Source organism: Protopterus annectens, chromosome 3.part1 (genome assembly GCF_019279795.1).
Source record: "Protopterus annectens isolate FY-2018-M chromosome 3.part1, PAN1.0, whole genome shotgun sequence".
Classification (NCBI taxonomy): Eukaryota; Metazoa; Chordata; order Ceratodontiformes; family Protopteridae; genus Protopterus; species Protopterus annectens.
In genome coordinates, this window is record NC_056732.1 from 1,268,695,907 (window position 1) to 1,268,720,219 (window position 24,313).

General features: G+C 40.7%; 1 protein-coding gene across 1 annotated transcript in view; it reads right to left on the reverse strand.

The window, feature by feature from the left end:
* Positions 1–24,313, reverse strand: part of NAPRT (nicotinate phosphoribosyltransferase) — a 1,644,161-nt gene that overhangs the window by 1,245,647 nt on the left and 374,201 nt on the right. Inside the window, exon 3 of the mRNA XM_044067330.1 lies at positions 11,676–11,758. Coding sequence (XP_043923265.1) covers positions 11,676–11,758 — 83 coding nt within the window. The remainder of the gene's footprint in view (positions 1–11,675; positions 11,759–24,313) is intronic.

Sequence of the window (24,313 nt, forward strand, 5' to 3'; positions counted from 1 at the left end):
AGGGTTATGTTTGAGGGTGTTATTGGCAGATTGTTGGGGTTGATGGAGGGGAGGGGTAAAGTTGGAACTGAATTTGTCCACTAACAGGTTCGCTATATCGCCAAACTCGGTGAATGTGGCACCATTAACCAGCAGTTCAACACTGTTGTGTGCTGCCCTTGAGGTTTCTGACATAGATGTAGAAAGCCCTATGGTTATCTATCACCTGGGAGGATATCTTAACCTCAGCTTTGGCTTTGCTTGACCTAATTAGCCCTCTTAGATACCTAGTTACTTTGGAGAGAAAGGTTTTTCTTTATGGGAATTGCTCTTCCTGATTTTTGCCATAATTTATTTTTCTTTTGTTGTACATACTGTTTCATTTAGAATGCCACCAGTTTATTTCTGGGGATAGTCCTGTGCTTACGTCTGGTAGGTACAGCAGCCACTGTGCAGCCATGGAAATGGTTGTACAGAGTTTCTGTGAGCAATTCAACACAGGCTAGTGTGTTCTCAGGGTTTGGCGGGGCATTGAATTTTGACAAACCATCACTTAATAACAGGTAATTTGTCTTGAAATAGTCCATGACTGTTACTGGTTTTAATGGGATTATGGAGTTTATTTTACTTACGAAAGAGACAGCTTTATGGATGGACTGTACAGCTGTGTACACTTACCATAAATGTAGATGTTAGAGTGTATTCACTGTTGCAGTCATCACATTTAGGGTTATCTGCCTGCAGGTAGCCCTCAGCCGGCCTGAATACCATAGTCTTGGATTCCTGTGTCAGATGCTGTCTCTTCCTCCAAGACATCAGGTCATCAGGGGTATAAAACATGCAGCCGATGCCATTACATCAGTTTTTCTTGCCCCAGATGTCAGGTGCCCCCATAATGGGAGGCAATTATATGTTATGGTACACCTCCATCAAAAAGCAAATACACCAGAAAGCTTAAATACACCCGACAAGAAGGAAAGGTAGAGCCAAGAGAAGTCAGGGAGCTGGAGGGAGGGTAACCACGACCGCAGCAGTGAATACACTCTAACATCTACATTTATGGTAAGTGTACACGACTGTACTATGTTCTTTGGGTTTCACTGTTGCAGTCATCACATTTGGGTTGATTCCCAAAGCTAAGGAAGGGAGGAGGAAGTTAGACAGCATTAGGGCCAGCTATTAAGCCCTGCAAGACTGCAGTGGCAAAACCAGCTCTGGATTTAGAAAAAATAGGCATGTGGTAATGCTTGGTGAAGGTATGTACAGAGCTCCAGGTAGCAGCTTCTAGGATGTCCCTGGTAGGGACTCCTCTGAGAAAGGCTGTAGATGTAGATGCAGCTCTGGTGGAATGTGATCTTATCCCCTGTGGGGTAAGTTTTCCATAGTGCTTATAGCAAAAATGAATGCAATGGGCTATCCATTTAGAAATAGCTTGCTTTGAAATGGCCTTCCCCTCTGCCCCTGCAGCAAAGCCAACTAGCAGCTGTTCAGATTTTCTGAGAGGCTTAGTCCTGTCCAAATAAAATCAAAGTTGTCTGTGCACGTCCAAAGAGTGCAGTATTCATTCTCCTTTGTTTTGTGGATTCGGGAAAAAGGCAGGCAAATGAATGGACTGATTTATGGCCACACTAGACACCACCTCGGGCATAAAGGAAGGATTGGTCCTGAGGGAAACCCTGTCTACATGGAAGATAATGAAGGGCTCCACTGCCATGAGGGCCTGTAATTCAGACACTCTTCTTGCTGAAGTGATGTTTAGAAGGAAGGCTGTTTTCCAAGAAAAGAATTTCAACTCTGCAGTTGCAGCTGGCTCAAATGGAGGGAGCGTGAGCTTTTCCAATACAAAGTTAAGGTCCCAGGCTGGAGTAGGGGCTCTCCTGGTGGGGGTCTTAAATTTTTGTCCCCTCTGAGAAATTGCTTTAGCAGGGGGTGAGAGAAGAGAGGTGGTTCAGTATTATAATGTGCTGAAATGGCAGAATCATGAATTTTAATTGACGAGAAGGATAGGCCCTTGGGGAGCACTTCTGTTACGTACTGAAGAATATGAGGCAAACTGGGGTCAGTTGTGTCCATCCCCTGAGTCTGGCTCCAGGAACAGTATCTTTTCCACTTTTCAGCATAGGGTTTCCTATTACTAGGCCTCCTTGCCTCCAGAAGGACATCGAGCACCTGCTTACTGAGGGATGCTATTGGAGAGCTCAAGGAATTAGCCAGGCTGCAAGGTTCAGGGTTTGAAGCTGAGGGTGCAGAATCTGGCCCGCCTGCTGGGACAGCAGGGAAGGGGTCTGAGCCAGGTGCCATGGTTCCAGCAGTGTCATACTGCGCAAGAGGGGGTACACCAGTGCTGGCATGGCCAGTCTGGTGCAATCAGTATTGTCCTTGGTTTGCCCTGTTTGATCTTTAGCAGAACCTTCGAGAGGAGAGGCAGAGGGGAAAGGCATACACCGAGAGGCTTTCCCAGGTAAAGGACAGGGTATCCACTTTCCAAGCTTGACCGTGGGAAGTCCTTGTGCAGAATTTGTCCAATTGGTAGTTCTGAGGGGAGGCAAACAGGTCTATCTCTAGAGTCCCCCATTTGTTCAAAAGGATGAATAGTTTTGGTTCCAGTTTCCATTTGTGTGGGTCCATGAGATTTCTGCTTAGGTTGTCTGCCAGTGAATTTAGCTTGCCTGGCAGGAACTGAGCTTATGGGTGCACTTGGTAGCTCAAGGCTGTTTAACACAGAGCCATGCCTAGTCTGCACAGAGGGTACAAGTGGGTTCCCCCCTCCTTGTTTATGTACCACATAACTGTGGTGTTGTCTGTCTTTACCAATAACTGATGAAACCACAGTTTGTTGAGAAAAACCACCTTTATAGATAACAACAAACAGCAAAGTTTTTGGGTAAAACCCTTTCTCAATACTATTACAAAAAATAAAAACCAATTAGGTTTAAATACAAGCCAAAATATCACATGACATGCAGCCCAAAAAATCATGTGGCAATATACATAAAATTAAAAACATATAAAATACGCATAAAACAGTATTTTAAATCATCATCAAATACTAATACATGCCAATAACTGTCCAGGAAGAATGTGGTCTTTGAAGGCTGTTAGGGAATTCTGTACAGCTAACATTTCTTTTTGGTTGATATGCAGGTGCATCTCTCTCAGGTTCCATTTTCACTGAATGCACTGCCCTGCCAAGTGAGCCCCCCATGCTTAGTCTGATGCATCGGTTGTTAGGGATTGGGTGGCAGGGGGTAGAGTAAAATGTAGCCCCTTGTTGTGGTATCAGGCCTCTGCCCACCAAAGGAACTCTATCTTTATACAAGGAATGATAGGGATCATTGATTCCAGGTCCTGAGAATGTTGACACCATAGGCTTTTTAGATACCACTGTAGTTTCCTCATATGCAGTCTTGCATATGGAATTAGTAGAATGCAAGAGGCCATGAACCCCAGGGCTTGCAGATAGCTGGGTCTTTGTGGCCAGTAGTTTGAAGTAGGTTGTCAAATAAACTTGTTTCTCTGGAGTGAGGAAAGCCATCTGGGAAGTTGTGTTCAAGCTTACTCCCAGGAATACAACTTTTTGGCAGGGTACTAGGTGAGATTTCTTTTTGTTTATGGTGTACCCCAGTGAGGTTAAACGTTTCTTTACGAATGCCAGATGTTTTAAAAGCAAGTCCAGGCTTTCTGCCTGATTCAGACAATCGTCCAAGTATAGGTATATTTGAATATTTCTCTGCCTGCAAAATGCAATGGCTGGAGCTAGACACTTTGTGAATACCCTGGGCGCAGTAGATAAGCAGAGAACTGATAGTGCATGGAGCCTGCCCTAAAGCGTAGGTATTTCCTGCAAGATTCCCTTATTGGAATATGCAGGTAAGCTTCCTTTGTCTAAGGTTGCCAACCAGGCATCTTTGCCCAGCATAGGAAGCAGCTGTTGAAGGTTAGCATTTTGAATTTTGGGATTACCAAAAAGATGTTCAGAATAGAGAGGTCCAGGATAGGACGCCAGGAGCCGTCTTTTCTGGGTACCAGGAAAAGTCTTAAATAAAAACCTTGTCCCCTTTCTTCTGCTGGGACAGGTTGAATAGCCCTGATACTTAGAAGAGAGAGAACCTGCTGTTGAGCCTCTGTCCAATGATTTGGAGGTAGGTCTGGCCAACTGTTTGGGGTTGGTAGGGTGTGGAAGTGGAATCTGTATCCTTGGGAAACTATATTCAAAACCCATTTGTCCTGGGTAATGAGTTCCCAGTTTTTTGCATGCAGGGCAAGCTTTCCTCCTAAGGGAGCAGGCAGATGAGCAGGGCTTGGAAGGGTTATGGTTAAGTCATTGTGTCATTTTTCCATAGAGGGGTGTCTTACTACTCCCTGCTTTGGAAGTGGGAGCCCCTCCACTGCATAGGCCTGTGCATAGCCTGAGACTGTAACCTAGGTGGTCTGCTGTTCCTGGGTTTGGACTGAGAAGACCTGGAAGAGACTGGAAAGGAACAATTCTTTGAAGGCCAATGCCTACTAAATCTGGGAGGCTGTACTTGCATAGATTTCGCTTTTTCCTTCATCTTTTTGAGGACTTCTTCTGCTTTGTTGCCAAACAGGTGGTCTTGGTTTAAGGGAGCATCCAGTAATTTAGCTTTAACATGATCTGGCAAGTTTTGCTCCTTAAGCCAAGCATGCCTTCTAAGTACAGACCCAGTGACAGCAGCCCTGCAAAATGCTTCTAAAGAGTCAAAACCACATTGCAAAGTATGTTTACCAACTTGTTCTGCAGAACGCATTAAATCCTGTAATTCTTTGTGTTCAGCACAGTCAGGAATCAATATCATTTTCTGTTTAAGCAGTCCCATAATATGCTGCTGATACTTTAACACATGAAATTGGCAATTTAAAGCCCTAATGGCCAAAGTAGCAGAAGCATATACTTTCTTACCCCATCTGTCCAAGGTTCTAGAATCTCTATCAGAAGGGGGTAGGGTTTTTGGCAGCAGTAGCCTTAATGCACTTTGGTCCTTGGGAAATGGTCTCTGGATCTGCAGTAAGATTCTTGAAGAGGAACTTGAATGTCAGGTACTCTGTAATACCTGTCAGGTTGTCTGAGAGCTGGAAGTAAAGTGTCTGGGGAAAGGCTAGATTCCAAAAAAGCATTTACAATGTCCAGAACAGGAGGGATAGCTAAAGGCCTGTGTTGAGGGAGGAGTAAGAATTCCCTAAGCCTCTTTTTGGAGTCAGAGTAATCCTGGCTTTCCCAGTGGAAATGCTCCCTAAGAGTGTGCAAGGTTTCACCAAAAAAAAATCTTCTGGAGGGGAAGCAGAGGGAATGGAATCCTCTGCATCAGAATCCTCATAGGTAGATAAGGGCAAATCCTGGTAATCAGAAGAAACAGAGATATCAGATTCCTGATCAGAATAATCAGAAGAAAAATCAATTCTAGGTCTCTTAGAGGGGGAAGGCTTGCTTCCCCTAATTAAGGAAATAAGGTCTTCAGCCATTCTAAGCATTTGTTTTTTAGGCATATGGGCCTAAGCATACAATTTGGATGTCGGTTTTCTAGGCGTGGATCGAGTTTTAGGCCTGGATGAAGAAGATGGCGTCTGTTTAAAATGCAAGTCTGTAGGCCTGAATACACCCTCAGAAGCCGGTGCCTGCACAGCAGCTCTGGACCCATCCAAGGATGAGACATCTGCTGGTTGCATAGTCAAAAAAGCATTTCGTGGCATATCGGACTCTGAATGGGTCTCAGGAGAGGCCTGTAAATCTTTGGTAGTGGGTATCAGGGGCTGCGAAAGCGGCTTATTGAGTACTGGCAGACTGGCGACTAGCTTAACGGAAGCGTCATTGGCAGTTTTGGACCTATGCGGTCTGTCTCTGTCTTTATCCTTATGTTTTTTTTCAGAATATTGGTAGTCAGATAGCTTACCGAAGCCATTTCTGGATAGTTATACAGAGTACCAAAATAATTTGCTGCAAATATAGCCCAACAACAAATAGTTCAGGGGTTGAACAAGGCACAAAACCGACAGCGAAGGATTTTCTGGTCTGGGCCTAAGCAAGGAATGCAGTACGAATGAAAATCTTTATGAGGTATTTGCTTTCTACAGGTAAGACAATTGTTAACATTTACTGACATCGGTTAGAGCAAGAAAAAAGATTCCCAACGGGGTACTTAACTTTTTTTTTTGAAGACTTTGGTTCTGAAACTCGAAAACGAAAATTTCAGGAGTCTGCCGACCGGCACTTGCGAACTGTTTCTGCTTCAGGCACCGCATGGCAAGAAAGACTGATGTAATGGCATCGGCTGCATGTTTTATACTCCTGACGACCTGACGTCATGGAAAAAGAGACAGCATCTGACGCGGGAATCCAAGACTCTGGTATTCAGGCTGGCTGAAGGCTACCTGCAGTCAGATAACCCAAATGTGATGACTGCAACAGTGAAACACAAAGAACATCTTACCAAGGCAGATGATTTGCCTGTTTAACAAGTGAATGAAAAAATGTAGTGATGAACTTCTAGAATTACTTTGGCTTGCTTTTCTATGTAGATTGCCAGGTCTGGAATTTTTTCCTGGACAATAAGAGAGGAATTTATTTCATATCTCTTTGCATATATAGAGGAGATGAAGATATCTGCTCTTGATTGACTCTTTTCAGGCATAGTCATTAACAGGCATGCTTGTTTTGATTTCATGTGTGAGGTGAGGAAGATTGTTGGCCTTTACCTTCCTTTGTCTTACAGGAATTATACCATTTAGGATAGAGATGAATATATATTTATAATTCTTAACAGCATTGTCTAAGATAAAATGGTAGTGGTATGCTGTCTCTACCTGTTTAAGCACAGAGGTGAATAAAGAGGGACAGAAAAAGTTTAACTATTGTTGAGCATGGGATGGCAAATTCTCAGGATCATAATCCAAGGTCATAAAACAAAGATGGAGAAGGGTTCAATAAGAGAGTCCGTTATTAGTCCCGTGTTATAAATGTGATCTGCAGCAGATGTGACAACAGTCCATTTTCTTTTTTTTTGACAATTTATCTGCTGCATTTGTAGCTGTAATAATCTGTGTCAGGCCATATAGCTGGATTTGGGGAAGTAAATGCACATCAATAGATAGGTTCCAATCTATATTAAACTACCCAAAAATGTGAGTTCTATACTCATTTGCAAATTAACCAGTCAAAAGTACTTTCTGCAGTAATTTTACTGAATTAAGAGATATACTGACTAAGCTAAACACATACAGATTTTACTGCATTGTCTCTGAGACAGGCTAGAATATAGTCCTATTGTATGGAGAGCAGAATCTAAAAAAGAGACAGGGAAGAGGAGACTTATTATGTATACAGCAAAACAATTTTGCCTGCACCTTTAGTCTATGTATAACAAAGAAATTTTGCCTGCAGCTTTGTGTTAAATAATTCCTTAGCATGTTATATACAAGTGGGAATACCTCTGAAACTTATACATCAGACTTGAGCGAAGTTTCACTAACAGCTAAAATGTTACGCTTTTAATAACTAATCCGTGCATTTAGAAGACTGATTTTTGTATATACTACAAGTATTCACATGTGGCATCTTAATTCCTGAACAAAGATTCCGTAACAGATCTAAGGAGGTAGAAAGAACTGTATGAGATATGTAGAACTTATAGCCTGGATTTGGATACACATTCCCACCAAAGAGAATGAATAGTTTAATTTTCACTTTTCTAAGTTTTGGGGGATCTGAGCATGAACGGGGTATAATTGTATCCTGAAAGATAAGGGACAAGCGTTATAGGTACAGGTCTTACAGATACTGGTGCTGTGTATAATATGTCAAAGATAGACTTGAGAAGTGCACAGCAGCACAGTAAGGGGAGTTTTAAAGTAAAGCATAAGTTAAGTACCATTTCTTGGATAGTTTTATAATGATAAAGAGGTATAAGGATAACATAAAAGGAGCCTGAGTGAGGACTAGGAAAGTATACAGATTGTGATCAGAAATATCTACAATACCTACTGACAACAAGGTGCTGTATTTTTTTGCTGAGAAGCAGTAATGGTGGATAACTGGGTGAATGAGATTTACTGTTGGATAAATGTTTTATTAGGGCAGCACACTGTTATAATGGTTAGTACTGTTGCCTCACAGCACTTGGTTCCCCAGTCTGGTTCTTCGCTAGGATGCCTTCTGTGCAGAGCCTGCACATTCTTCCTGCCAGGTGATCCAAGTTCCCTCTCATACCTTAAAGATGTGCCACAGGTAAAATGGCGATCCAAAGTGTTCAGAAGGTGTTAATGCTGTGTGTGTGTGTGTGTGTGTGTGTGTGTGTGTGTGTGTGCGCACATGTACGTTTGTCTGTCTATGCATGTGCATCCTGCAATGGTTTAGTGACCAATGAAGATGAATTTCTACACCTTGTGCCCAGTCAGGATTCTGGTTCTTCATAATCCTGCACTGGATTAAGAGGATTATGTGGGTAATCAAAGAAAGAATGTTTTGTTGAGTTCTTTAAAACAAATGAAGCACAAGGGTGTCAATAAGGTGACAGAAATAAAGACTCAGGAGATGTTTTAGTAGCGTGATGACAGTGGTTGCAGGTTTGTGAGTTTTCAGAAGAGCACTTGCAGGTGATACTTTCATAAAAGTAAAGCAATTACTAATAGTGCATTTACAGGGATGAATTTAAGAGAAAATGCGCAGTTGTGATTAGACAGCAATGGAATTGAGAGCTTTTTAGAAAGATAACAGCAGCTTTCGTTGAAGGTTGTGCGTTAGGCCCGGCAAGCCAGTACGTAAAAATCTACTGCCAATTATTAGCGGACCGGAGTCCCGCTGTGGCGACCCTTAACCGGGAAAAGCTGAAAGACACAAACAAAATAGCAGCAAGTATCTGAGCTAGAGGCAACATTCTGAGAAGTGAAACAAAGTTTCAAAGGAGAAAATACAAAAATGGATACTTGCTCCTGGCAAAGACTTCCACAAAGGACCATGTAATGCAATACTTTGAAGGCAATGCAGAGGCTGTCCTCGGGAATGTATATGCTTCTAAAACAAGTAGATATCCTCGAATCTGTTTGCATAGGTTTTGCTTTTAACCATGTTATCCATTTATTTTTGAAACTACTGATGGCAGCATTACAATCAGTGATAGGGCAAAGTAATGAGTATAGGGAAGCTACAACTTCTCCCTTCTTATTAGACATGGTTTTAACTATTATATAGGCAATAAGCTTTTTGGTCCAGTATGACAACATTCTCATCAAAGTTAAATTCATTATTCACTATTAGTCTGATGGTGGTGCAGCTGAAGCGTTGTTACCTCACAGCAAGAGGTTTTCCTGTTCAATTCTCGGCTGGAGTGCCTTCTGTGTGGAGTCTGCATGTCCTCCCCACGATTGAGTGGCATTCGAAAGACATGCATGAATGGGCGTGCCTTCGCTGAAGGTTGGGCTGGCAACTCTGCACCATAAAAATCTACTGCCAATCATTAGCGGACCGGAGTTCTGCTGTGGCGACCCCTAACTGGGAAAAGCCAAAAAGACAAACAAGTCTGATGTTTCTAACCCGGAACTCTATCCTAGCAGCTGTCTATCCATCATATAATGAAAACCATAATTTCTCTTTTTCTGCAAATGTGATATACTGCACAACGTATGTATTTTAGCTAATTGTTCTTATATCAGCTACGCATTTACAGAAGATGTAAATACATTATGAAATTATCAGCTGCCTGCATATTTAGTCATTAATTTTTTTTCTATCCTGACAGCAGAAAAAAAATCCCAATCAGCAAAGGACCCAAGTGAGGACACTTGAGGGACACTGCTAGTTATTCTCTCAGTGGTTAGGAGAAGGTTTCACAAGCAGATTTGTTGCATTCTATTATTAAATCATTGTTTGATACATTGAGTAATGTTTGTAATGCTGAATCTATCAAATATACCTGTATGTACAGCTGTGCTGAAGCCCTTAGCCCATGCCTGCAAGATTTTTTGCACTGGCCTTCATCTAGTGTTGCTATAACTTCCTAGAAAGAAACCCTAGGTTCAAAGAATGAAATTCTTTTAATCCATTATTGGTGAGAGTTAAGTGTATGACTTCCATTTTTATTCTCTTCTCTATCCTGCAGAGTATGCTGGGTTTACTAGTCTGTAATTATCAAGATTTAAAGTGACACATTCTTAAAATACAAGGACTAGTGATGCTTGCTAGCAAAGATTAAGGATGCTTAATCTTGTTGGGGGTTATCTGCGACACTCCGGTGGACTCCACAGACTGTTTTTTTCCCATCATCTTCATATATCTGTGTGTATGTATATATTTTAATAATAGTACATTTGTTTGAAAAGGATTATAACAACATTTGTAAGGGGGGGCCTACTATATATATCACATTAATTCTCAATGATGCCCACATTCATGAGTACATAGAAGATTACTCAACCTGTACTCAAAGTACAATACTGTACAATAGCACACAACAGTAAAATGTTTCTGCAGAGGGGACATGCCCCCTGCACCTTCATGAAGTGCTTTGTCTCCTCTAAGTCAGAAGTCACTACAGTTCACAGAAAGAGCACCAATGTTAAAAAAAAACACTACTTGTTCTTTCTGTAATTTGCTAAAATCTTGGAGAGTGAGAGAGGAAAAAAAAACAAACAAAAGTAAGCAAGGAGAGATCACTATAATATGCAACAAGCAAATAAATACAAATGAGCAAACTACATCCTTGAGAATCCATGCTCGAGCAACTAAAAAATAAGCAACCTACCCTCAAGCACATGATAGAAAACCATTCTAAACTTATACATGATTTATATGTATCTGGTTGAATTATCTTGCTGCTACCCTACAAAGACAACCCTCCTTTTTTTAAAGTATGTGTCACAGAATCTTTAACATGCTTTTGAATCACTGCCTAGAAAAGCAGATGAAACTTTAGTTAACCTGACACTCAAACATTCAGCAAAAGGCAGCTCAGTTTTGTAAGCACTTCATTCTGTGCTTCCAACACCAGTCAAGCACCAGCATTGCAACATCAATATGGAATTGTACTCAGTGTGCTCAGTGTTCACAGAGCAATTTCATTCTGATACTGCTACAGCATAAAAAAAGGATGTGTGTGCAGCCATATGAAATCCCCCCAAAAATGACTCTGCGTGTGAAATCCAGCTATCCCAACATCTGGGCTTGATAGCACAAGAGCTCCCATAAGTACATTTTTTTCTTTCTGCATGTTAATCTTTCCATACAATACTGCATATACCATCATGCACTATAAAGCCTAATTCAAGTCCATACCTTGTCTTTTCTGCAGTCTCTCTCTTTTTCTGTACCATTCCCAAAACACTGTTATATGGGTACCAGCTGACTGCAACAAGTCATATCAGACAGTTACAGGCACTAGGATCCAACAGATTTAGAAGTATAAGATTTCATAATCATATCAGAATTGTTGTTTTATATTCTGCTTGATATTTCATAGCTCATTTAGAGTCAGAATGCTGAATGCACGTATTGTGAGACCCCATTATCTAGGTCGCCTGCAAATTACTGATAACACAGTACATAGGTCTTCCTTTACTTAATAATACTACGGTTTTATATGCTCAGTCTTCAACATATCCCCCTCAAACACATGCATATGTACAATGTTTTTCTGGCAAATCTTAAAAACCTGCTCACTTTTATATCAAATGCTTTTTCTAAGTCTCACCTGGCATAATTCACTAAGCACAACAGTGTTGTTTCTAGTAACTGTACAACCAGCAAAGGGCCTTGGACTTCAATCAATGGAACCTGCAAGAAAAAACAAAGCAAATAAAAACAGATAATTGCATACACATATTATTAAATTCCATAGCACCATGAGAAATAAACACACACCTCCAGGACTCTATCCTAGTATTCTGACACTGTGTTATTGATCATGTTTAACTAGCTTGAGTGTTATCAGTTTTGTTCTTTCATGTATAGTTCCCAGCTAAGACATTTGGCTGATTTACTTATACTTATTTCAAACAACTAAGCACATGTACATACATAACAAATCATCATGCAGATTATAATTATGTAGTATTTATTTATATTACTGCGGATGTGACATTACAGATAAGGCACAACAGGCAATGAAATAAACCCAGGTCAAACTGCAAAAAAAAAAAAAAATCCTAGTGGACCCCTAGTATTAATAGGATATGCAACAAAAGAAAGAAAATTCTATCGAGAAGTAAGAGGGAAACTGCACAACACAGCAAAAAGTCCCTCATTAGTCTAAACAAGCAAACCAGGGAACTAGTCAAGTCTCTGAAAGCAGACTTGCAGGTTAAAACAGTCTCCAAAGCTAAGGACAACCATAAGACATTTTTCAGTTTTCAATCTTAACAACAACACCCAACAATGTGTGGAATAAGTTGTAGATGGCATCGCCTATACTCAGCGAGCTGGAAGATATAGCAAATCTGCTGGCTGACAAATTCAGCTCGAATTTAACCTCCCCATCACCCCCAGTTCTCCCCCCAAAAATACTCTCCACCACTCCATTGCCAATTATCACCAAAACACAGGTTGTCACTGTGCTCACTAACGCGAGAAGAAGAGGGAGGCTTTACTGGATAAGCTCGCACAGACTCTGCAACAACTTGCTATGAGGGAAAAATTTGTTTGTTTTTGGTTTTTTGTACTTTGTATTTCTTCACTGCCTTCTTCTAGTTTCTATATTGTGATTTATTTTCTTTAAATTAAGAAAAAGAGCACAGCTGTGTCTCTTGTAAGTCACACAGAAATTAAAACAGGTCAATTAAGGTTAATTACCTGTGAACTGAAGGTGGAGCTAGGAATTAAACTTTCAAATTGAAGGGGCACTACACAGTTACTAAACTTGCATTGCTGCCTTGGACCGAAGCTGAAACATTGCCACCCACTTGGCTAGTCACCTAACAATCCTATGCATGGCATTAACTTTTTTTAGAATGGTATGCAAACTTCTATTCTGGTCCCTTTTTAATTCCATGTGGAATAAACATGTTCAACATTTGGGTTCCCTTGCTTCACACAGTACTGCTTTGTGAGTTGCTTCTGCAATGAATTTTTAAGTAATTTCAACTAGTTGCTTAGACTGACATGTCAATAGTTTGCTTCTCTGCAATAATTCTTATTTTCTGCTAAATCATTTGATGTAGACTAGTGAGACTGGAAAACATATTTGCAACAGTTGCTCTAGCAGTTTGCATTTTTACATATTAAAAAATCAGTATATCACAGCCTGCAATTTGCTATGACAAGATCCGCACTCATGCTGACACACTGCTAGTGTGCAGATGGAACTACTTTGGAAAAGAATAACCCAGGTGCTCTCCTTTTAAATTTACAAGCAGAGCCATGCTTTCTGTTCTTCACTAACGGAAATTAATGAAGTAAATATATTCTACTCCAGTGGAAAGATGAGTTGCGTAACTCTCCTCTGGGCATTAAAAATCATATATTAGCCAACTATTAGCTCTGACCTTTACATATAGAAGCAGAGGGTCAGGATGAAGAACACTGTTCTGCTATTTACATATTTATTTATTGTCAGGGAAATGTGAGGAAGACTTTTTCAGGAGTCTTAATTCTGTTAGCGTAAACAGTTGCAACTTAATGGAGGAAATCATTAAATGTAAGATGATGGATGGATATGTTAAAGGCAAACATCGCAGCCCTCTTGCTAAATCATAACAGCTTAGATATGACTCCATAAGCAGTTATCTCGGCACATGTTTATTCTGTAGTGTTGATGCCGCATCCTTTATAGCAGGTACAGGACAGTATATCAGTCTGCAGCAGTTACTACTATAGGAGGGCAAGAGAAATTTACAGAATGAGGTGGAGGGAACTATCCTAAACTGCAAAAAACAAAATATATAATAAGTGTAAAAATTAAGCCAATACAATTTGGAATAGCATAATATGAGTGGAGCTTTCCACTGTGTCATTTAGGACACTCGTCGTTTTTTCATGGGTTGTGGCTGTTGAGTGGCATCTTGGAGACTTGTGTGATTTCTTAGTCTCACTTTAAAATTCTGTTTATCGGCAGTTAAGTGTCTTAAAATTAAATAAACCATCTAAGGAAACACTACTGTAAATTATGCATCAGAAAGCTGGTATGTTGGTCATATTCAGTTATTCCCTTAACCAGCAGTATTGTTGCTAACATTTCTGTAGCCATTGCCTGTGTGTATGTGTGTGTGTTTACACATACATATATCTACATATATCTATATATCAGTATCTCTATCTATCTATATATTAAAAAACACATGAAAACAGAAACCGGCAAGCCAAGCTGCAACACACTGATGGCTGAAAAGAAAATCAATATAAACCAACTTATAAAAATAAATTTTATTAGTTACCAGTTTCTGTTTTCATATATATATATATATATATGTGTATATATATATATATATATATATATATATATATATATATATATGTATATGTATATATATATATATATATATATATATATATATATATGTCTCCTTCAAACCACCGAAAGACCAGAACATTGAAAGTGCTTTGAAGGAGACCAAAACAACGAAACTGCAGAACACCAAAAAGCGCAATATATACATATATATATATATATATATAGATATATATATATATAGATATATATATATATATATATATATACATACATACACACTAACTCCAGGGTTGCACTACAGTGGGGAAAAGGGCATGTACGTTTTATTTGCCCAACAGTATTTACACTCAGTGAAATGGGTGGCCACAGTGGTGCAGCGGTTTGTCACCTCACAGCAAGAGGTTCTCCGGTTCGATCCTCGGCTGAGGTGCCTTCTGTGTGGAGTCTGCATGTCCTCCCTGTGGTCACGTGGATTTCCTTCGGGTGCTCCGGTTTCCTCCCACATCCCAAAGACATACTGTAGGTGGACTGGACACTCTAAATTGGCCCTGGGCATGCATGTGTGTGCCTTCTGTGGAAGGTTGGGTGCCAGGTTGGCAACTCAACACCGTAAAACTCCACTGCCAATCATGAGCTGACAGGTGATCTGCTGTGGCAACCCCCAGCTGGGAAAAGCCAAAAAAAAGAAGATTTGCATTCAGTGAAATGAGTTTTCAGCGATTTGGTGTGAGTGTTTTGAAATTCAGTGAAATGAGTTTTCAGTGAATCAAAGTAGACCCATGTATGTATGTTTATATATATATATATATATATATATATATATATATATATATATATATATATGTTTGTATGTATATGTATACACACATATATATGTGTGTGTGCGTGTTTGTGTGTGTGTGTGTGTATATATATATATATATATATATATATATATATATATATATATATATGTATGTGTGTGTGCGTGTGTCATACCTCTCAACCTGTTAGATCAAGAAATCTGGACAAAGTTATAAAAATGGGGGAGACAGGACCAAAAATGGGGACAATTTTTAAATATTACTCTTACACAGTTAGAAAGTTGATAGAATAACAGGTTTTAGATTAATATGCATTTTCTGAAGAGGATGAAGTAAACTCAAATGCCTGTCATTATTTTCTGACTTCAATCTTTATTGATTTGCTAGTGAGTTGCTAGAAAACCACACTTTTATGAAAAATGGACTAAAAATATCCGGCGAACCTCTGGGCAATGTGTGTGTGTGTGTGTGTGTGTGTGTGTGTGTGTGTGTGTGTGTGTCTGTGTATATATATATATCATCAGATCATAAGAGAGAGATTATAGGAGATTACTAGGATTTCACTCCGGAGATCATTTTAAGCCTAGCCGTTTCATTCCAATGTAATACCATAGAAATGTTAGTCAATACCTAAGATTGCATTTAGTGATGACTGCCCATGTCCAGGAGGATTGTGGGCTCTGTCCCTGGTAAGAATGTACTGTACCCCATCCACTTGTCCAGGTTCCTCTTAACCGGTTTCATAGAGGTGCTCCGTTTCACATGAATTGGTAGCCTGTTCCAAATATGCGGCAGGCACTGGGAGATACATCTGTCCTTCCAGCATGTCCTATTTAAGTCACAGGCTATATTTAGGTCCCTGGAATGGGTAGCCCCATCCCATCTGATTTACAGATATGCAGCAAGTTCATTATGTTTAGGACTTGGATTACTCTGTAGGCCAGCCATACGTCTCCCCTAAGAAGTCTGTACAATACCAAGTACAGTGATAGGGACTTTAGTCGGTCTGTGTAAGGTACATGCTGGAGCTTCTTGATCTTCTTTGTTAGAAACCTTTGAGGTCCCTCTAACTGCTGCAAGTGTTTAGTATGGTACATTCCAAATGGGGTGTTATACTCAATTATGGGCCAGATAAGTGCCGAGTAAGGGGGGGTTTCCTCTCGAGGCAATGCCTTTAATAATCAAGTGTACGACATAGAAAGCTTTCCTTACTACAGTAGACACATGGTGGTCGAAGTTAAGGTTGCAGTCAACTTATGATCCCAGGTCCCTTACTACTTCATGGGTACTTAGGGTATTGCTGATGATTTGATAGTGTTTGTGCCAAAGGAAATGATGATGCATTTCTTTGCATTCAGTTAGAGAACGCGATTATTACACTAGTTACAGGTCTGTGTGAGACCGTCCTGCAGTATACTGACATAATTTGGGGATTCAATGAATGCACCTAGTTTGCAGTCATCTGCAAACTTGGTCAGCCACAACCCCTTAGTTTTGACCTGAATATACCAAACAGTATGGGGCACAGCACTGACCCCTGTGGCAACCCACTGGTAACAGGTCTGCTGGTTGATGTGGAGTCACCCACTTTGATAGTGTGTCCAGTTTGTGAGCCAATTGGCAACCTATTTTACAACATAGGTGTTTACATTCAGTTTGCTAAGTTTATCAGTAATCCTGAATGAGGGCTTGTGCTGAAAGCCTTTGCCAGGTCGAGTTATGCTGTGTGCACAGATCTGCCCTCGGCAATGGCCTTGGTCACATTTAAAAAAAAATCACATTTTCAAAGAAATCTACCAGATTTAACAAGCAGGATCTGCCCTTCACCAAGCCGAATTGGGTAATATCCAGGATTTGGAGGTCACCTATGTCTTTATTTATGAGGTCCATAATGATACATTCCGTGGCCTTATAGATGAGGCTGGTCAGGCTTATGGGTCTGTAATTCCCGGGGTCTTTGCTAGGCCACCTTTGTGCAAGGGAATAACTGTTGCTGTTCTCCATTCTGCAGGAAAAAAGACTGTGGTTAGGCTATGTTTGAAAAGAGTACTTGGTGAGGTTATTTCATGTTTTAGCCTGGTTAAAAGACAGCATGGGATGTTGTCTGCTCCTATAGAGGCTGTGTTTTTGGGCTTGGACAAGGCTTTGAGGACCTTCTCTTCAGATCTGTAGGGTGGGGAGCAGTTTGGGGGAAAGTTTGTCATAAGTTATGAGGGGATAAGGGAGTGAATGTTTCACCAAACATATCCACTAGCAGGTTTGCCATCTCTGTGGGGTCAGTGTGTGTTATACCGTTGTCCACTAGTTCTGCACATACTTTGGTCCTACCTTTTAGGTTACATGTAGCTGTAAAAGGTGTTATGGTTATCCTTGGCTGTACTTGCTAAGTTTCTCTCAAAGGAGCCCTTTGAGGATTTGACAAGTTGTCTTATTTGCCTGTTGAAGCTGAGGAGGGTGCTTTTCCATTTTTGGGGCCTTGCCTTTGTTTTCTTGGACAGCAACTTTTTGCATTTATTGTAAAGTTTGTTGATGCTCGATGTCCACCATGGCAGCTTAGCTTATTTTTACTTGGGGCTCTGGCTTTCATTCTTTCTGGTATGGCTGAGTTTATACACTTATGCAAGTGATTTTATAGGGCTTTAGTGCAAGCTTCGGCATAATTACCACTTCCAGCTTGGAGTGGGGCTAGAAAAGCAGTTATACCTTCATCTAGGAGGGTATACTTTGCCTTGGTGAAGGTTTTTAGTCTGATCTCACCCTTTGTGAGTATCTGGTGTTAGTGCCAGCTCGAAGGTGACTGATTTGTGGTAATTTTTAAATGAGGGTCTAACAGTTGCAGCAGTGCATCTTTTTGACATTTTGGTGAGGACCAGCTCCAGAATATTTGTTCCCCTTGTCTGGGTACGGACAACTTGTACCAAGGCATTTGAGGTAACAGTCAAGGAACTTTTGCACTAGTGAGTTAGGGGTAGTGTAGGTTTCCCCATTGATGGTATGATAATTGAAACCCCCTTAACCAGTGTGTTCGGTAAAATTTAGATAGTCTCCATTTTGGTCAATTAGGCTTCATGGGTGTAGTAACCCATGGAGGCGGTTCTATAACTGGCATTGACTTAAATGGGGTCTTACTCCCCCTTAAGCTGAACCTGGAGTAACTGCATGGAGTTATCCAGTCTAACTGGACAGGAGGTGAATGTATCTTTAATATAGATTGAAACACTGCCTCCTTTGATTTCCACATGTTCATTTTGTGAGGTGTGAAAGACTTTGTAGCCTTGCAAGGCCAGGGTACTTTCTGATGTCTTGCACCAGGTCATCTAGATCTTCTAGTGACAGAAGTGCTTCCAGAAAGTGTAGCTTTTGGTTTAAGCTCCTAGCATTTAGCAGCTTGATCCTTATTTTGTTCTGATTGGTTAATCTCATATCAGTAATGTTGTTTTCGAGACCTTGCCTTAAAAAGGCACTAAGGGGGGAGACAAGAGCCTTTGCCAGCAGCTGAAAGACTAGAGGTGCCAGGTGCAAACCGTCTTTGGCAAAGCAGCGAGGTTTGTCGACCATGGCTTTCCAGACTGACAGGAACTGGATCCCCTTTGAATGACACCAAAAACTTATCCAGTTATTGAAATCAATCATTTTTTGTTTATACTGTGGCATCATTCCAGGTGAGGATAGTATGCTGCTCAAGGCTAGGGACATACCTGCCTGGGACACATACTCAGACAGCTCAACCATGTCTCTGTTCATATAGTCCATTGAGGTATGTCTCAGGTCATTCACACCAACATGAACTATGATAAAGTCAAAACGGTACTTGTTGCTAAGAGACCTGAATGCATGCATGATTTGACGAATCCTGGCACCGGACAGGCAGCTGACCATGACTTTCTCTTTGTCCAGCCTGGTGAGTGGGACATACATGTGTCTCATTACTGAGACTCCAATGACAAGAAAATTTGTTTTTTGAGCGTTCCACCTTACTGGCTTGGTGGGTGAGAGACACTGGTGTTGCTGTATATCATGGGTGCTGTGGGGGCTGTATTAGTTGTTGGTTGTAGCAGTCATTTGTTTTGGAGGTTTCTGGTATTTCAGTAAATTTTTCAAGAGAACCTCCACATATGTCGATTTACGTGCATACTACGTGTATGGGTAGTGGTACCATGCGCATATGTAATGTTGGGTGAAATGACAACCTTCTCCGTATTACTGTTTTGAGTGAAAGAGAGTATGGATTCTAGATTTTTGGTGTAAATACATCTCTCTCACTCTGTACTAGAGTGTGTTATTAGTAGAGGGTTGTCTGTGTACATGAGACAATTGCTACACTGCCTCAACAGACCCAAGTCAACAAGGTTGGCAGAAGAAACCAGGGTAGTCTAACTATCAATAATCCTAGGTTGATTACTTTTTTCACTAGGGATGGCTATTCAGAATCAATCACAGAAGAACTCAGTGGATGGATATTTCTGCCTGGGTTTTAGGGAAAATTTGTTGAATTTAACTGTCCGGCTTTGGCCACAACTGCAATGCATGGTGCTGCACGATGCATAAACACACATAAATCTAATCAAATGCAGGTCCTGAACACCAGAAGCTAAAAACCTGAAAAAAAAAAATAAAAATATTCAAAAGGACCAATGAGGATGCTTATTCCAAGCCCTAGACTGGGATTCCCTTACCAGAGAAGTCCCAATCAGCACAATTCTCTCACAAAGGTGCAGATAGCACCCCCACCCCATCCAAGATGTTCTAGAAAACATGCTCAGAACAAACAAACTACTACAAACAGTTCCAGAAGCAGCAAGCCTGTATCTGGACTATGCTACAGCTACTAGCTACCCTAGTCTCAGTGGGAAACACTAGAGAATGTTTAAAAAAACAAAAAATAGCAGTGAGACACTTATTTTAAAACAGCAGAAAATCAGCAGGAAGGCTCTAAAGAATATTTTAAACAGTTAACAGATCAGTTATTTAAACACACTGTTTGGTGGGAAAACCAGAACAAGCATAACAGATAGCTTAAAAACAGTGAAAAATACTAGTAAATACTAGCAAACAGTGAAACTAACAAAAAATCTTTGTAAACAGAGAAAACGGCAATAGAATTCTGTTTAACAGGCACAGTAAAGCAGACAATTGCAGTACAACAGTGTAGTTTAGTACACAGTTAAACAAATACAGTATAAAAGTAGGAGGATGGCAATAAAATGCAGTAAATAGTATAAATAAGCAAAAGAACAGGCAACTTATCCCTAGTTAGGCACTCATGTCTCTTAACAGACACAGGCAGCCTGTAAATGGTTCATCTCCCAGGTCCCTGCTTGTAAATGTTTCATCTCCCAAGCCCTACACTTATCAAGGATACCAGAATTTGTCAGAGATTTGGTATGCGTGGCTAAACTTAAAAAAGCTCTTGTGGTCATTAGCCTGCTAAACACCTATGAACCTATAAAAACGGCTTCAATGGGGACTAACAATATAGCAGGTTGCCTCTTAAACAGCTTAAATCAGGATTTATCAGGCCCATTACTGTCTTTGTTTACCCATAGCCTCCAGACTAGCTTTGTCCCGATAGAGTGGAGGACAGGAACAGTCACCCCTTGCATAAAGGGGGAGCATCTACTGGCCAAGAAAATTACAGATAAGTTTAACTAGTCTTATATGTAAGACCATGAAAAGAATAATCATGGACCTGATAAATAATGAAATAGGAAGCATCCAAACACTGGACCTGACCCAATTTGGCTTTGTCAAGGGCAAGTCATTTCTACTGAATCTAGTGGATTTCTTTAAGAATGTCACTAAGACCATGTAGGAGGGTAAAACAGTGCATACCACCTACCTCAACCTGGTCAAGGAATGTGACATAATTCCCCACTGAGGTATTATAAAAAAACTTACAAAACTGGGCATAAATCCAACATCACCAGATGGATAGCCAATTAGCTCACAGACAGGACATATGTGGTTAAAGTAGGCAAATCCAGATCCAGCAAGAGGCCAGTTACTAGTGGTGTGCCACGTGGCTCAGTGCTGGGACCACTCCTCTTCAGAATATACCTCTCTGAGGTCAATGCTAATGTGGAAGGCCACTGGATGACAATGTTTGCCAACTGCAAGCTGGGGGCAATCACTGAATCCCCCAGTGATGCAGATATCCTTCATGAGGGTCTAGATCAGACAAATGATTGGTGCCAGAACCATAGCCTAAATTTTAATGTGAAAATATGCATTAGCATACTCTTTGGGAAGTCACATACCCCTGCAAATTACAACATCAAAAGCACACCCATAAGAGTAGTCTCAGACATGAGAGATCTAGGTATACAGCTAGATAGTAGCCTGAACTCTAACTGCCATCTGTCCACAGTGTTGAGAAAGTCCTTTCATGTGGCACAACTTATAAGTAAAGGTACAACATCCAGATCCAAGGAAATTATAGTCCTACTGTACTCGGACCTCATTAAACCAATAATCGAGTACAATGCGCCATTTGGCATGCACTTGACTAGGCACATACAACTGTTGTAGCACTTAAGAGACTCTTCACAAAGCCCTATCCCTTTACTCTGTCTGCTACTGATTAATATGGGGGTGACCTATGCCTGACCTACAAGGCACTCACAAATCCAACCTTCATGGAGCTGCTATGCATCTGCAAGTCAGACTACATGAGGGTCACCCGATCTAGGGATATAAACCTAATCAGCGACTCCAACAAAACATTCTGCAGAGGCAGATATTGCCCCTTCTTTGGAACATGCTTCCTATTCATATTAAGCAGAGCCCTTCCCCGGCCCTCTTCAAATCCAGTTTGGATTAATGGATGGGAAATCGCAAATTCACACCTGGGGTACTGCCTGTGTCCCTTATGGACAGGGCAATCTGTAAGATACTCAATGCACAGGCACACATCCATGCTACCCTCTTGCCCCTAGGGGTCATATACTGGATAAAATTGGGTTAGATTGGCTAGGCTTGTAAGAGCTCTTAAGCGATTAGCCTAGTAATTTTCTATGAGCCTATGAACCTACAGTCTTGAAACACATTCTTTTGCAACATCAGTCCAGTTATGCCACCAACTGTCACAAACAAGTGACAAAAATATAAGTGGTCCAACTGTGTCTGTGGTATTTTGGTCCAAGTGCCAAATGAGGCATTTAATTGACTGTCATTTTGACTTGCATATGTTCCATAATATGCAGACTTTTTTTTTCCTTTGTGATTCTAATCAGTAATTGTCTGTGTTGCAGCTGAGTTGCTACTCACTGGAAAAGACTGTGTGCCCAGGGATAACAGTGTGTCAACTGTACAGTAATCCATCTGATTCTACAGCCAGGATGGTATTTCTAAAGGCCTAAGTTCAAATGTCAGATGACGCACTTGTTTTTGTTTTAAGTGTTCAGTTACAAGCAACCAAAATTTCTGTAATATTTGTACTAATTTCTCTCTACTACCAGTGGACTGTGCAAAGGCAAGGATTATTATTGATAAGGATGTACAAGGTTCAGCAATCATAGTGGCAGAGCTGATAACATAACAACAGTACTTCAATGGAATTTACTTCAAATCACAGCAAAGACATTTAGTTCATTTGCAGGTTTAATACAAAAATCTATGCAGGCCTTGCCCACAGCTTGCTTGTCGGTTACTTTAGTGACCTGATCAAAGGAATCACTTAGATTTAGATCTTTCTGAAACAGCTTTCCTGCTGTGACCACATGCTGTTTTAGATCTAGTAGCCATTAACTTACTTATAATTACTTTCTTTATAAATGATTCCATTAAATTTCCAACCACTGAGGGCAAGGTAACTGATCTATAGTTTTCTGCCTCTCTCATATTTGCAACTTTGTTAAAGGGCACCACATATGCTTTTCTCCATATTTCAGGTACTAGTCCAGTCTCCTATGATGGAAAAAAGTTGCCAGTGAAGTTACCAGTTTTACACTTGTTAGTTTCAGAACTACATGGCACATCCCTACCTCTGCAAAACTGCAAGATAGAGTCCTGACTGCTCCAAGGTGACCAAGGATCAGCCAGTGACCTGAGAAATGAAGAAACCAAAAGGGAAGTGTAGAAGTGAATTACTAATGCTGGCTTGCCCATCCAGAGGTAGCGATGTGGTTTGGTAATCTACAGTGCTAATGTCCAGTGACGGAAAGATTCACAGCATGCTGAATATGGCAGAGGAACATACACTTGACTTTCATGCACTAGCCTCTCACCTTCAACGAGTATATATGGAAGCACAAATGCACACTGGAAGGCAAAGTAAGCTCCTGCAGTGAGTAAATAAGAGAGACATAGGATATATTATAGTTGTGTACTCATCATAACTCTGCATCTGTGTTGTCTGTTTTCATCCATCTTCAACTGATGGGTCTCGAATCCAACCCTTGGATCCATCCCCGGCCACTTGACAGACTTTAGGCTCCAAGCTCGTCCTCTTACCCATAATCCTCCAGCTACTTGTGAGTTATTTCAGATCGAGTTTGCCCTCAATTTAGTCAACCATAACGCCAAAATGGAAAAAGGTAGCCAGTAGAAATTTCTGAGTTAAGTAACCCCAAGGGTGAAAATGTGAAAAATAGGGAAGAAATTAGAGAAGGAAAACTCTGGAGTCCACAAAGCATAAACTAGTCAGGAATATCCCTCAGGGTCACAGCAGGGTCTAGACAAAAAGGGAAGAGGGAAAGGTGGTGGGAAGTTGAGGAAGGACAAAAACAGACAACACAGATGCAGGTTTATGGTGAGTACATAACTATAACATCTGATGTTGTCTTTTCCATCCATTCCTCAAATGATGGAACACAGTCCCCAGCTACAGTAATCTTGAGTGGGATATTCCAGACTACCGCAGAGCCAAATGCTGACCTCTTCCTTGATAATATATCCAACCAGTAATGAACTATAAAGGTATGAACGCTGGACCATGTAGCAGCTTCACAGATGTAATCTGTAGATGCTTTAGACCAAAAAGCAGAAGATGTGGCCATAGACTTGGTGTAGTGTGCTTTAGGATGTTTAGGTAATGACAGGCCTTTGTTTCTTTAAGTAAAGGTAATGCAATCAATAAGCCACCCGGCTAGAGTCACTTTTGACACTGCTTTATCTAATTTAGCTTTAGAAAAGGAAACATAC